Raw genomic sequence first — 14,887 nt, 5'->3', positions numbered from 1 at the left:
CATCGATCACACCTGGCTAGCACCATTCCCTCTCCCAAACCTGCAGCCTCTCAGGGTTGCTGCCAGAAAACAGAAACCCTCAGAAGTAAAGGAGGCGACAGTCGTGCGTGCGACTCTCGTTTCCTTTTGCTTGTCTCTTGTCATGCGTCCCGGGGTCGGTTCCACATTGTCTTACGCTGCCTCTGCTTGGGTCTTTCCCTGTCCCCAGCCATGGGTACTTGGCACAGAGTCGGTACCCAGACACCCCCTTTTTGTATTTGTCTCGCTTATCTTTCCTCTGCTGTTCCTACGTTGATACGGTGCTGGGTTTGGGGATCGACCTTGCTTGACTAAGGTAGTTTGTCACCAAACATCCTTGCCCCACCGGACAGCACTAGTTTTGTTTCGTAAAAAGATTTGTTTGGGATTCCCTGAATGGGTGCTCCTCCCAGGTGTGGCGAGGTATCAGCCCCTGTGGCACGGTGGCCCGTGGCCGGGACTGCTCCGCCAGCGTCCCTCCCAGAGTGCACCCGCCGGGCTCAGATCCTGCCAGGGGTCGGGTTCCACACTCCGGGGGTGGTGACAGCCATCGGCTCAGACCTCCATCCTAACCGTCTCTTCTCCCTGTCCCCCATCCCTCTCTGCGCTTTCTCCTGCAAGGCTCTGCCACCCTTCACCACTGGCAGCAGCTGGCCCAGCCCCACCTCGGGGGCATCCTGGACCCCCGGCCCGGGGTGGTCACCAAGGGCTTCCGGACACTGGACGTTGACCTGGACGAAGTGTACTGCCTTAACGACTTTGAGGAAGATGACACAGGTGACCACATTTCCCTCCCGGGCCTAGCTACCTCCACGCCAGTTCAGCACCCAGAGACCTCAGGTGAGGGGTCCCGAGCACGCGTGACTGGCTCAGGCAGCAGAAGTTACCCGCGCCGGCCTCAGGCTTGCCCAGAGGAGATGCAGGAGCCGCCAGCGGCCGAGGAGGAGGAGGAGGAGGAGGGGTCTGGTGAGGGCACCTCGATAAGTCCTGTAAACCTGGCACCTTTACCGGAGGCCGAGTTCCGGGCCATTCTCACCTCTGTTCCGAGCACCATCCGTAGTGGCTCTCTGTCTGTAGCTTCTGCTCGTCTGTGTGGGTGATGATTAAAGCATTCCCATCACACGGTTCTGTTTTTTAACGCAGAGTCCGATGCCCCCGTGGTATAACGAATGGGTGTAGCTCCCTGCCCATCTTGGAGGTGCATGGCCCGCCAGGGCTCCTGACCGGGGAGCAGGAAAGGCTGCTAAAAAGAAGTGGCTTGTTGCCCCCCACTCTGCCCCGCACATCAGCTCCCCTGTTCCTGCTGTGGGTCTCTCCCCGAGGCTGGGGGTGGGGGGCGGGGCAGGTTCCCGAGTCCTGCAGTGATTTCCAAACTGAGCTGAGCAGAGTTGGGCATTTTAAGGGGAAATCAGGAGCGCTGGATTGCTCGAGATGGTGAAGTAGAGAATCTGTTACCTCTGAGGAGTGTCGAAATAGGAAGAAGCCCAGAAAGTGTTCAGGACTTCAGACAATACTGGAATAGATCGGACTCTTCACATTTCTAACTTCAATGAAGGTATATGCATTTTCTTTCCAGCTTACACATGTGTTCAAAGTGGAGTTTTCCAAAGTGTTTTAGCAATACTCCTTAACCCAACAAACCCAAGGAGAATGTCAGTAAGCTTTTCCAGAGACAGGACCCTAGATGAATCAGAAGAGCTCTAGCTGATCACCCACCCCCTGCTACCCCATTAAAGATGGGATCATGAGTTTGCAGAATTACACCCTAGGCGTCACTGGGATGAAATGGTTTGGGCTTGGGGCCCTGGGACCACAAAGGTTATGTGGTTACCATTTGCCCCAGACTTCCTGGGTCCCCCAACTGCGGTGCTGAGAAGACAAGGAAGCTCTCTCATGGGATCAGGGCAGAGATGCAGAAAAAGATGAATTCACCCAATGTTGTCATGCTGGTGGCATCTCGGAGTCATTAGACTTGAGGAAAGGACACGCATCTTTGTGATTCTTAACTTTCATTCGTGAAGGCCGCAACACTCCGGTGAAGGACAGGGCAGGAGAGAGCTGAGGTGCATGATGGCGCCTCCCAGCCTAAGTTCGGATGCCTGTGGCAAGGGACTTTATTTGGGGCCAACTTTTCTTTTTTCTTTGACGTAAACTTTAGAGATATCACCAAGTAAAAAGGATTGGTTTAGCACGTAAGCTTATGGTTTATTGATTTATTTTTTAGCAATTAAGTTACCAGATTAAGCTTGCAAGGGAATGAAAATATGTTTTATTTAATATCTCCACACTTAGAGAAACCAGCTGTGGTATCGTTACTTCCCTTTGTTCTCGGCTCCACTGTCCTTCTGGAAGGCAGACAGTGGTACGGAAAACACAGTGTCTGCTGAGTTTTGTGACTGAAAGGGTAGGAATCATGTCAAGTGTGATGACCCCACCCTGCAGTCCTACAGGTGGACCAGAAGGTAAATGCTATAAGTTTAAAGTAGCACCATTAGGTGTGTCTTCAAGAAGTTGTACAGAAGGAATAAAACTTACCAATCAAGTCAGCTAAGAACTTCCCTCAGAGGTCAGAGGGAGAGACCAATTATGACATAAATCCTGACCACTTTCCTTACCATAAACAGACATATTTATTACTTCTTCCCTCCTTCCTCAAAACCTGCAGCAAATTCATCTTGGCAACTTTGAGGAGAGGCACACCAATCTAGAGTTGAAGCTTAGAGGAGCCCCAGGTTGGAAGTATGTGATCAGAAAGAGTTCTGTAGATTGCTGAAGGTAACTTAGGAAGGGCCTGATCATTTAAGACAAGAGTTCTTTAAGGCTCGTTCTAGGTCAGACTTGCTAAAAGCTCAGCACAGAGGGGATCAGTGTGAACAGTGATTTGGCTCTTTTTTTCCCTATTGGGAGTAACAGGACCCTTTTGATTACTGGAAGGTAAGAAATATGTCACTCTAAGTAAATCACCCCCGAGGCCCCGAGTAGCACTATGTACATAATCCTGGAGTCACAGGTAAATAGATAAGCTTCAGCCGGGAGTACTGGGGCATTGTCTGTCTTAGGATTTGTATCCAGGCTGGTCTGGTCCCTGCCTCAGTCCACCCTTGATGTTTAGGCTTTTCTGTTGCCAGATAGCACATTCCCAGAAGCTGCCATCTGGGAATACTGTGTAGGGAGGAACTTTGAAGACAGAAGAAGGTTTAGCCATTTTTTCTTGCAACTGATACTCTGGAAGGAAACTGGGGAGACTTGAATAATAGGCACTTTTGTCTAGAACCTGTTAGCTCATGGAGAAAAAGTTCTGAGTACTGGAAAAAAAAAAAACTCAATATATTTTAATGTATTGTATCATTATTTGCTGATTTTTATAATCCCATGTCTTAAAAAGCACGACTCCTTGTTTTTATATTTGTAAATAATTTAGATGATTAAAATGGATTTTTTAAAACAATTTTTAGATTATAGTTTTACTTTTCAGTGACTTTTACATATTAACTCACATAGAAAGTGGAATTTATCAGAAAGAGTCATGATCTTGTACTGTCCATGTTCTGAATTTTAGGTATTTATGCGGAGGGAAGAGCCAGCATGTGGGAAAGGATGAAGATCAGTGTTTTAAAGTCATACAGTTACGTTAGTAGATGGTTGGTTGGACAGTTTAGTTGAATTATCTTGGATGCCAGGATCCTTACAGGGGAGAAAGAAGTAGGATTAGAGCAACGTAGAAGAAAGCGAAGGTCAGTTTATTTTCATACTCATACCCGTGAGGGCCACTCAGTGGGGGGAAGTGCCTGAAAGCGGGCTCCTAGCACTCACGGCCGCCTGTCTGGCAGCGGCCCCACGGTGGAGCTGTGTCGTTGGGGCTAAGGTGCAAAAGTAAGTGTTGAAGGCAAAAATCACATTTGGTCAAATAGCCCTTGAAAAAGCCCCTGAGGCTGCAGAACGTGGACCTGTTCCCCGCTCCCCCACCCGCCGCAGCCCACCGGCAAAGGCCAGGAATTAGCTTCTTTTATAGCGTCCTTACTTGATACATAGGTCCAGGTTCTGTTCAGGAGTGGCTACTGAGCAAGGCAAGAGAAGGAAGAGCTCGTGGAGGAAAGGAGCCAGAGGGCCAGTGGGGCCGGCAGAGTATTTCTCCAGAGCCTGTGTGGGCCAGGAGCGGGTTGGAGCAGAACCCTGTAGCTGTGTCCTGTCCTTCCTGCTGTCCCGGCACCCCAAGTGGGTCCTGAGGGAGAGTGGGCCATGGGGGCCTGATGGGTCTGGAAGGAAAGCCCGATCCCTCTGATTCATAGACCCTCAGGTGTAGGAAACGTTCGTGTTTGTCTACACGTTTGACCATGCAGTCCCACTCTGATGGGAAGACTTTCTAACCCAGCCCTCGTTCTGGAGCGGTTACAGGAGTTCGTCCTTGTGCACAGGGCAGATGGTCTGCTCACACCCACCTGTGTTAGGCGATGCTAAGGAAGCCCCCATGCTCTTGCCTCAGGATACCTATAAAACCAGAGCAAAACAGGCCAACCGAAACCTGGAAGTGGAAAAATGAATGAAGAGAGGTCATTGACTCCTCCCAAACCAACAGCTGCAGTCAGCCCTGCTTACAATGTCCTGAACAAGCCTGCTCTCCGGGAGCACTCTCTTGATGGCATCCTCACCTCTGGAAACCACAGGAGGGCCCACCCGTGCTCTAGGAGCACCCATGTGGACCACTGAGGAGTGTGCTCAAGCCGCGGACACTGCTCAGTGGAGGAGGGAGCACTGAGATGGGATGAGGGGGTCCAGCGGCACCGCCTAGGGGCGGGGGGGGGGGGCGGGAAGCGCGCTCCTGACCGGTTTGGAAGGCACTTAGCAGGGCAGTGACAGGCAAAGACACCCCCCCTCCCCCCCGGCACAGTGTGATTACTCTTTGAACAAAAAGTAACAAAGTCATTAGAAGTAGTCAAAGGTCAAAACAAAAAGACAAGAAAACGTTCGGATGGTCTTAGTTCAAGCCACGCCTTTAAACTGGGTGGACAGTGGCTTCTCTTTTCAGTGGGTTTGGTTTGGCTTGGATACAAAAGGCCGGCCCATGGGTACCACTGTTGATGTGGTGGCAGCTTCCGGAACTGGTGGGGGGAGGGAAGGGGGTGGGGAGAAGATGCGTGTGTGTGTGTGTGTGTGTGTGTGTGTGTGTGTGTGAGCTAATGAGTTCATAGAAATGGCAAAGCAGATCCAAATTGTGTGACCGCAGCTTCACCCTAAGTGTTCAAGTTAAGAAAAGGAAATTGTCAGGCATTCTGTTCATTTCACATGGGTTTGGCTGCTTCCCAAAGGGGGAAGAGACTCTGGAAAGCGTTCAGTGCATCACGAAGACAGTCCTCTTTTTCCAAGATTTGGAGAGGTGTTGTAATTTTGACTTTTAAGAAGTTATTTATGTTAGCAAAAACATGGCTTGGGGGTATGGTGTGGCCAGGTTTCTCCGTCCTCAGAGAGCCCCTTTAAAGCAGCCTTGTACAGGTGTGTATTTCACACTCCCCTTGGAAACCTCTGGGAGCAGGCATGCTCTTTGGCATCTGTGGGGGTTCACGCGGGGGCTCTTTGAAGGACCGGGTGCCACGATGGCCTTTAGAGGGGCGAGGTTCTGTTCTCCCTAGCACGTTAAGTTACAAGCCTGCCTGTGGATGGGGGATGGAAAGTGCCATTGGGATTGACTGAAATGCATGAGTTGGTATATACCAATCACATCACTTGGATGGGAGAGGCTGGTAGAGTCTCAGTCGGGCTTCAGGTCCCCACCAGAGCAACCCCACCTTGTCTGCGTTCCTTGTCTCTCCTCACAACTAGAGCAGGGGGCCCTGGGGAGAGCAGTGGGCTTTCCTCCCCATCTCCTCTGGAGGCCGAGCATCCCACTGAGCAGTGATCACCCAGATCTGCATAGCACACTTGCAGATAACCTCCAGTATAGTTTCAGGGCCATCCAGGGAGGAAGCCCCAACCAGCTCACTGGAGACTGTGGGCCCTCTCAGGGCACCCCATGACTGGCTGTGGCAGCAGGGTCCCAAGCACCCAGTTTCCAGTCAGTACGGGGCACCCTGTGCCCCCCAGAGGAGCACAGCCCATCAGAACCATTTACCAAGTGCACCTGCGCCAGGCAGAAAGCGCACAGCGTCGGATCAGAGAGCAAGTGAGCAGGGTGACCCTGGTCCGTCGAAAGCCCTCCTATGCCCCCACCTGCAGCTAGCTGAAGGGGTGCGCCTGCATGCGGCCTGTGTTCAGAAAAAAAAAAAATTTGCACGCTAGCCACCTGTAGGTAGTTCACTAACTCAGAAGATCTTGAATAATCAGGGATTAACTAAGTTTATAGGTTCTCTTTGATAGATTCGGAGTTTGTACCAGTGTCAGAATCTGGTGGAAAAGGAACAGATAAAAATAATAATAATAAAATTTTAAAAAATTAAAAAGTAGGATTAGGGGATGCTTGATGGAAGCCCTTTCCAGTGTGAATACTCTAACCCATTTAATACTCTCTCCTTGCAACACCGTGGGGCCCCCGTAGTCCGGGGGATTGAAGTAGGAAGTCAGAGCATTAAATCCCAGAAACCCCGTCCCTTGGAGGCCCCGAGCGGGCGGCAGGAGGAGACCACACGGCACGTGAGGCAGGGCTCTGGTGCGCTGTGGGGACGGGGGACTTGAGTAGGGAGCCCTCAGCCCGAGCCTCCTGTCCCTGCTGAGGAGAAGGCATCCTGTGCGTCTTGCTTGGAGAAATTGCTCTCCTGCAAGCAGGGCTTTAGGCATCAGCCTGTAGCTGCTGGGCGGCGAGCACAAGGGGCCTGGGGCGACTCACTGTCTCTGTATTGTGTCCCAAGGAAGGGAAGCACCGCAGCAGCCCGGCGGGCAACGGTGACATGCAGAGAGCTGGCGGGGCCAGGAGTCCCAGTGGTATTGTGGAGGGGCCGAACCTCTGGCTTGGCGCTCTTGATTCCTGTTGATCTTCCTATCCGTGGCTTCCGGGGAATGATGACTTCTGAATTTTAGCAGCCTTTTCCTATCCCCAAAACCCATTTGCGTCAGATGGGTTTCGCTTCTGCTGATGCCACCGCGTCTCTAAAATGTCCATCTCGCGCTACCTGTTGCAATCAAAGATCCCATGTGGGATGGGGTGGAGGAGGAGTGGGCCTTTGGGACCTTTTGATTTGATATTCTGGCCATGTGTTGAAAGGGGCTACACTCCTCTAATTTTAAATCCAGCCTTGCTTTTGATTTGTTTTTAAGGTTCGCTCTTTCCACTGTTTTGTCTTTGTTACCTCTCTTTACTGCCTTTTTCTTTCCTCCCTCCCTCCCAAATAACCCCTAACGCTGGTTGTTTGGGATGCTTCTCTCAGGCCTTTTGTTGCTTTTGTTGCTAGACCTTATTGCAGTCAGAGAATCGTGATTGTTCGGTTGCCTTTTCTTCATAGCTTATTCCATTTTTGTTTTGTTTGCAGCAGTTTTCCAGTTGCCTGAGTTCCTAAGCCATCCCATTTATTGGTTGAGAAACAAAGATTCATAAAGGCTGTTTTCATGTGTGTTTTTTCCCCCCTTCCTGCTGTGCCCGGCGCTCCCTGTGGTTGAGAGTTTACTCTGGTGGCCAGGGTGCGGGCTGCCACGCCAGGGACCACGGGCACCTGCCTGGATCCAGAGAGATGGGTTGGACCATAATAATCAGGGCAAAGCAGTCTTACGTTGCACCTCTAGTCGCTGCCACCATTTTTGTGCTCTGGCTTTGTCCTGCCTGCCTTCAGTTTGCCTGTCTCGGACATTTTTTGTTTCATCTGGTTGCTGGGTTTTGTTTTTGTTTTTGTTTTTGTTTTTTAAAGACACAGTTGGCTGTGTGTGGATCTGTAGGTTTAGGGCACCAGTGTCTTCTGTTTTGTTTTCCTTTGCCTTTTTTGTAAAATCCAAGAGAAAAATTGCCATAACGAGCTAGAAGATTCTAGCTCACAGCCTTCTGAATCTTCAGAGTGCTCATGGCATCTGAGAACCAAATGCGTTTCCCCCCCAAGAGGTCTCTGGGGGCTGAGCTGCTGCAGGGGGTGGTGGGGTGGGCGGTTGGGGGGGTTGTCCCAGTACCTCACTGTGCATGCTATTCAGAGCAGCATCTTTTTTCCCCCCTTTTCCTTTTTTTTTCTTTTCTTTTTTTTTTTTTTGCATTTGAGTTATGAATGAGGGTGACCTCTACAATCATGATGTCTCCCGTAGACTCTATCACTCCATACTTGACCATTTGCCAGCTTCCTGATGCATGGTCTTAACGCTTCTGTGATTTACTTTGCTCCAAATCATAGTCTTCAGCTGCCTGAACAACAGCTCTTTAGAGCTTTAAAAGGAAGTAAATTGAGAACAGCTTGTGGCTGTCTTATTTTCTTTAGAAATCAGACATCCCGGAGATGCCAAGAAAGTGGCCTGAGGGACAGGGGCTGTATGCACTAGAGTGCATCAGACCACACCTGATCCTAGGGCTGAAGACAGCCCCGGGCTCTGGGAGTCTTACCCCCTGTTGCTGAGGCAGCTGAGGCCCCATCTCTCACCCTGCCCATCACTGACAGACAGTAGTGGAGCCAGCTTCCCCAAGCCCCTTTTCGTGTACTCTGGAAAGGGAGCCATGTGAGCCTTGCCCAGTTTCCAGGTGGCAAGGCCCCTCCCCGCACCTCTCCCCTCTTCTTGGCAGAACTTGGCACCAGTTTGCCAGTGGAAAGTGTGAAGCACCACAAGAAGGAAGCCGATTCTGACCCTTGAGGAGGGAAACCAAATTACCCCCAAGGGCTCATTAGCTCCTCAAACTGGGTCCACTACTGGCCAAAGAACACTGATGGGGAACCTTGTCTGGATTGGGTCGGAAGCTGGAATTTGATGCGCTGCATGCCAGTGCTCAAAAGTGTGGTTATTTTTGAAAGACCACCTTCGATCCAGAACATTTGCATTACACCTTCCTTGCCCAGATCCAGTTAACAAGGTAGCTCATCGCTTCTTATGTCCATTGAGAGCCATGCTGGAATTTGACTTTTCTCCTGGGTTTACTTGGATGCAAGGAATATGTTCTGTTCCCCTCCCAATGTAGCGCACCACCCTGGGAAGTGCATGTCACAGACCAACTCCACCTTCACCTTCACCACATGCCGCATCCTGCATCCTTCAGACGAGCTCACGCGGGTCACGCCAAGGTAAGGGACCCAGGCGCCGGGGTGGGTAAGGATGCGGTGAGGTTGGGGCACTCCTCGCAAGACTTGCTGTCAAGGAAAGTCAAGTAGAGAGGCTCATTCGAAACCAACTCCGGCCAGCTGAGGCATCCCGTAGCACTTGCTGTCTGTCACCTGTTTGGGGTCCCATCTTTTCTCTTGACTTGAGGCCCCTGTTGATTCAGATCCACCACAGAGACAGACCTGGACCTACCTATAGTTGCCTTTTTCATTGGCCACGGAAGATTCTTAGGTCCGTCCTTAACCAGCCGAAGCTGACAGTACCACAGGCGGTAAGGCCACAGTTGCTGGCATTTTGTCCCCAAGGTTGTCAGTAGAGCACGGAGTTCCTTCACAGAATGGAGTTACTGAGCCCTGTGCAAGCCCCCTGGTGCCTCTGGAATAGACCGCAGGAACCGTGCACCACAGCCGCATGATAAGGACTGAAATGATAAAACCCGAAGACCGAACCGTGTGCCCAGCACGGTCCGTTTCCCTGTGGTGCCTTCAAGAAGTGATAGAGGTTGGCACCATCTGGCAAGAGGACTTGGATGGCATGGGGTGGTCTGCTCGGCTTCCAGTGGAAGGGCAAAATGGTCAAGTGGCCCCCTCAGCTGTTTCTCGCTGGTGCAGTCGAGCAAGATGCTGGGGTGAATGGCAGGTAACGCAGAAAGGGAGGGAGGTGAGCAGGGCCCCCGCAGGGAGCAGCCGCCCCAGGGAGCCCCTTAAACTATGAATAATTCTCCGCAGGTCATGTGAGGAGGACGACGAAGCGGCCCTATGCCCTGTTGAGCTGAGAGGAGATGTAGGGCAGAGAGTGAGCCCACAGGCGAGGCAGGGGGTGAGCACACCGTCAGCGGTGCGTGCCCGGGCAGGGCCTCCTGGAAGGAGCTGTGTGTGCACGCGTGGCCGCCACTAACCCGGGACTTAGGCGTGGCTGTGTCTCTGTGGTTGTGCCTGGCTAACGTGGCCTTGACAGTGGATACCCCTAACCCCCTAAATCCTCAGTTGAGCCGAGTGCCAGCACTAATACGGGCCTAACGGAAGTTCTCGGCAGAAAGGGAATCTGAACGTTAGCTTGTCTTCTCTGTCTCCTTCCTGCCTCTGGAGAAGCCGGCATCCCCCTCCCCCACCCCCCAGCCCCCCCAAGCACCCCCCAGGGCTCTGCGTTGGAAGAGCTCTGTGTTTTCACCGTGTGGTAGAGCTTCCCCTGGGAGAGGCTGGTGCCCAGTGCTCTCCTGCCTGAAGGGACGCCAACCAGCACACCTGTCCCCATCTCTTGTCAGGGACGGAAAAGGCCTAGGCAGTCAGTAGCAAGAGAAGGCTTTTTGCGTGCGTTTGAAGGAACGGCTGCCTGACACAAAATCACAGATCTCCCCAAGAATGGCCCCGTCAACAAGATTTTTGAGTCCAGACTGTTCTTGTCCTCTATTGCTTGTAGACCAATTTTGTCAAATCCCACCTGTGCCTTTTGAAGAACCCACTTTTTAACCTTAGGAATCTGCTGTGGCTTCTAATCCCGTGTTTCTCTGAGTGCTCCCGCCCCACCAGCATCCCCACCCCTGAGCTTGCGTGAGGTGGGCCTGTTCTGGGTTTCTCGCCCCGTGCTGACCAGCCAGCGGCAAGGAGCCAAAGGATGCCTTAGCTCGAACTTGCTTGTGACCTTCCCTCCCACAGCGGGAGGCCCCTTCCTGCCCATTCCCCTGGTTGGTGTCTTGCCCCAGGTATCTGGCCCTCCCCCTGCCAGGCTGGGGACAGAGGGTCCCCCAGCTGCCGGGGACCACCCAGCTGGCTGTTCCAAAGGGCACCTGCAGCCCCTGCCATGTCCTTGGGTGGGTAGCAGGGCAGGGCTCGCAAGACTATAAGGAGAGGGGCATGCGGCTTTGCCCTTGGCGGTTCATCCAGCAGCCGTGAAGGGCCTGTGTGGCCTCCCAGCCCCATCCCTGTACCAGCTGTTACGGGAGGGCCTTTCCTGTTTTTTAAGCAGACAGCAATGCCTTTGCCCCTGCAGCGCCTGCTACACCCTTGTCATAACTCCCGTTACTGCGGGACCCCAGCTTCTGGAACATACTGGGTCCTCAGCCAGCCTGGCAGGAGTAGATGAAGGAATCTTCCTGCTTTCCTTTGGTGATGCACGTTTCATACAGATATAGGCCTGATGACACATGATGTGGCTGCCGCTGACCCCACATCTCCACCCCCCGAGGTGGACTCAGCAACCACGGGAGAAGGACGAAGGGGTTAGCGTGGCACGGAGGGAAGAGCCTACAGTGGGAGTCAGGAGGCTGGGGTCCGCTGCTGATGTGATGCACGCCCTCAGCCTCCGCCCTCCCCCCCCTCCCATCACCCAAGGGTCCTACCTGCTGGGGCCATTCCTGAGATGAGCTCTCAGATCCCATAGTCCTAGTTAACTTCTTGCCTCAGGGAAGTAGTCGTTAGGAAGGAACGCTGAAATTTGAGTAAATTTGGTAGGGAAAGGAAGCCTCTCTGCTGAGGGGCTCCCCCCAGCCCCATCCTTGAGGCATGAGCCCTCAGACTTGGGCTCAAATCCTGGGTCTTCCAGTTAATAGCTGAGTGTGACATTGACTAGCCACCTAACCTCTGAGTCTGACTTGCCTCACCTGCAGAGGGGACAGTTATCCCTGCCCTCTGGGGCCGAGACAAGGGAATCAACGTGCAGCTTGTTAACTTTAAACCATGCCCTCACGCAAGGGAACCCAGGGCCCTCTTGGGTAGGAGGGAGGAACAGACAGGGAAAGAGGCATCTGGGGAACCTGGGCTGGGGGAGCCCTCCCTGCTCCCCAGCAGGAGACTGGCCACGAACCTTTCCGGGGGCTTGTGGGCATTTGCTGACGAATGACCTCTTGTCTTTTCTTGTCAGCCTTAACTCGGCTCCAACTCCAGCTTGTGGCAGCGCCAGCCACTTGAAGTCCACGCCGGTGGCCACACCGTGCACTCCACGGAGACTGAGCCTGGCTGAATCCTTCACCAACATCCGTGAGTCCACGACCACCATGAGCACGTCTCTGGGGCTGGTGTGGCTGCTGAAGGAGCGGGGCATTTCCGCGGCCGTGTACGATCCTCAGAGCTGGGACAGGGCCGGCCGGGGCTCCCTCCTGCACTCCTACACCCCCAGGATGGCTGTGATCCCCTCCACCCCACCCAACTCGCCTATGCAGACGCCCACGTCCTCCCCGCCCTCCTTTGAGTTCAAGTGCACGAGCCCTCCCTATGACAACTTCCTGGCCTCCAAGCCGGCCAGCTCCATCCTGAGGGAAGTGAGGGAGAAGAAGAACGTCCGGAGCAGTGAGAGCCAGACAGACGTGTCTGTCTCCAACCTCAACCTCGTGGACAAAGTCAGGAGGTTTGGCGTGGCCAAAGTGGTGAACTCAGGGCGAGCCCACGTCCCCACCTTGACTGAGGATCAGGGACCTCTCCTCTGTGGGCCCGCGGGCCCCGCCCAGGCCCTCGTCCCTGGCGGCCTGGTCCCCGAGGGACTGCCCCTCGGATGCCCCACTGTCACCAGTGCCATGGGCGGACTGCAGCTCAACAGCGGCATCCGGAGGAACCGCAGCTTCCCCACCATGGTGGGGTCCAGCATGCAGATGAAAGCCCCTGTGACTCTCACCTCGGGCATCTTGATGGGTGCTAAGCTCCCCAAACAAACTAGCTTACGGTGAGGAGGGGAGGAGGGCCCTTCCCCTGGAGGAGACCAGGCTTGCTCCTGCCTCCTTCTCTTCCCCGCCCCCGCCCCCCCCTCACTGTGCACTCCCTCTTTCCTCCTCCGTCCCTCCCCTCTGGAGCTAGACAAATCAACCTCGTGCCTAATGGGGGAAGAGTGGAGACTTTGTAAAGTGTACATAGGACTTGCGGACCTTGTATCCACCTGCCCTTTCTCCCGATCGGGCGGGAGGGGCCCCAGCACCGTCCCTGCTCTCACGGGGACTGTACCTGTGCTAGCCCGAGGGCAGGGCAGTGGCCGGGCGTCCTGTTCGCCTCCTCCTCGCCTTCGAGAAGCACTGAAACTCCCAAGGGCGTTCTTATCCCATGGATAGGAAACCCGTGAATCCGCCGCTGGCTCCCGGTGCCGCCCGTGGTGAGCTGGCGCGCGGCCTCTGCCGGCCCGTGTCGCTGGGCGGGAACAGCGGGAGCCTTCGTGTGCGGCCACGAGCAGCGGATGTTGCTTCCGGGATGGCAGGACTGTTCTTCCTTCTCTGCCTCCAGACCTTCACTCCTCTGCTTCAGTGGAGAGTCGCTTCTTTTCTGAGGTGTGACTTTTTCTTTCCATGCCTTCAACCCAAATCACCCTTCGATGTCCTGTCCCCGGTCGTCAGGCCAGACGTGTGGCCTGAAAGAATGTAGCGACCCCCCCTGTGTTCTGTGTGAGGTCTTATTTTCTCCATTTTTTTATAGGCAGGGAAGTAATGGTACTAGATGGAAAGTCGCAGTCTGTTCTCTCTGTGGCTCTGGGCCACGGAAATAGGTTCATGCACGCCCAGTGGCTAGTGAGATAGATAGCAGTGGAGTTTGGGGACCTGGGGTCACAAACCAAATTAAGACCAGACCCAAGACAATTTTCACAATAGGATGAAAAGGAACGGGCTGGGGGCGGGGTAGGGGGAAAGGGCTGGATGGAATGTGTCAGCGGGAAAAGTAAAAAGAACCACCCACCTAATGCAATACCAAACTGGTTCACGAGAGCAACGTGGCTTGGGCATCCTGCTGGTTCCGGTCCTCACTGTGGCGTCGGAGGCTGGCCCGTGTGCTGGCACGGACGTGGTCTTTACGCACACAGTCGGTGCCCCCGCACCTTGCCCTCGTGTTTCAGGACAGAGTGGTCACAAGAAGATCCTTCCCCCCCCCCCCCCAAAACCTTGGTCTCCGTGTGCCCACTGTTTATCCCTAGGAAATCAGATAGAGGTGCTCGTGGCAAGAACCAGAAATGAACAGGGGAGCCTGGTCCTGTTGCTGTCACTGACCATTTTGAACTTTTATTTATTATGTGTGTGTGTGTGCTGTTCTCTCCAGCCCTGGTCACGGTGTGTCTGTGGCCTTCCACTCCAAGCAGGTAACTTATTTATTCCCACCTGAAGGCTGCACTGCCCGGCACAGTGCTCCCTGGTCCTTTGTTCCGGGTGACATCATATGCAGATGAAATGGTCACATTGCCATCCCTGTTTCCCAGCCCCCCCCTCCTCCCACCCCTGCAAAAATGTGTCCAGCCGAGTGTAAACATGCCCACTGAAGACTCCTTGAGGATGTCTCAAAGGAGCAAATTTCAGTCCCACCCTTTTAGATTATTTATTCTCAGAACACGAGGGGGTTGGTTCATTATTTTCAGCTCCCCTTGTGGTTGTATGTGTGCACTCACTGCAAGGAAATTCTCTGTATTTGAATGTATTTTTAGGCAGTAGGTAGAATAACAAAGGAATATGGAAACCATGAACTGAACGGACCACTATATGTATTCAGAGAGGAGCCACCCATCACCACAAAGGAAATACCAGTGTAAAAATCAGCAATTCGGAGGTTGCAGTATTTAGTATAGTTCATGATCAACCTTTTTCAACCACTACCAATAGCGTGTGTTGTCATGCATCAAAAAAACCAATACAATTTTATTCTCTAATGAATATCAATAAAAGAAGTTCAAGTGATGGAAACCACACTGGGATTCTGGC

The 14,887-nt window shown here is 53.2% G+C and overlaps 1 protein-coding gene across 16 annotated transcripts in view; it reads left to right on the top strand.

Moving 5' to 3' along the window:
- Nucleotides 1-14,872, top strand: part of TRAK1 (trafficking kinesin protein 1) — a 178,681-nt gene extending 163,809 nt beyond the window's left edge. For 10 of the 16 annotated variants that reach the window (XM_054504493.2, XM_064589324.1, XM_064589295.1 and 7 more), the window contains 3 exons: nucleotides 640-984; nucleotides 9,089-9,191; nucleotides 12,088-14,872. In XM_054504493.2, coding sequence (XP_054360468.1) covers nucleotides 640-984; nucleotides 9,089-9,191; nucleotides 12,088-12,886 — 1,247 coding nt within the window. In that variant the 3' untranslated portion in view covers nucleotides 12,887-14,872. Of the gene's footprint in view, nucleotides 1-639; nucleotides 985-9,088; nucleotides 9,192-9,956; nucleotides 10,066-12,087 lie in introns of all 16 variants that reach the window. The other 6 variants (XM_064589302.1, XM_045903979.3, XM_045903978.3 and 3 more) reach the window with 3 other exon arrangements.
- The last annotated feature ends 15 nt before the right edge of the window (nucleotides 14,873-14,887 follow it).

Source organism: Mirounga angustirostris, unplaced genomic scaffold, assembly GCF_029215605.1.
Source record: "Mirounga angustirostris isolate CCGP_5_RB_7025 unplaced genomic scaffold, mMirAng1.0.hap1 SCAF_1, whole genome shotgun sequence".
NCBI classification, from domain to species: Eukaryota; Metazoa; Chordata; class Mammalia; order Carnivora; family Phocidae; genus Mirounga; species Mirounga angustirostris.
This window is presented reverse-complemented; position numbering and strand designations above follow the sequence as displayed.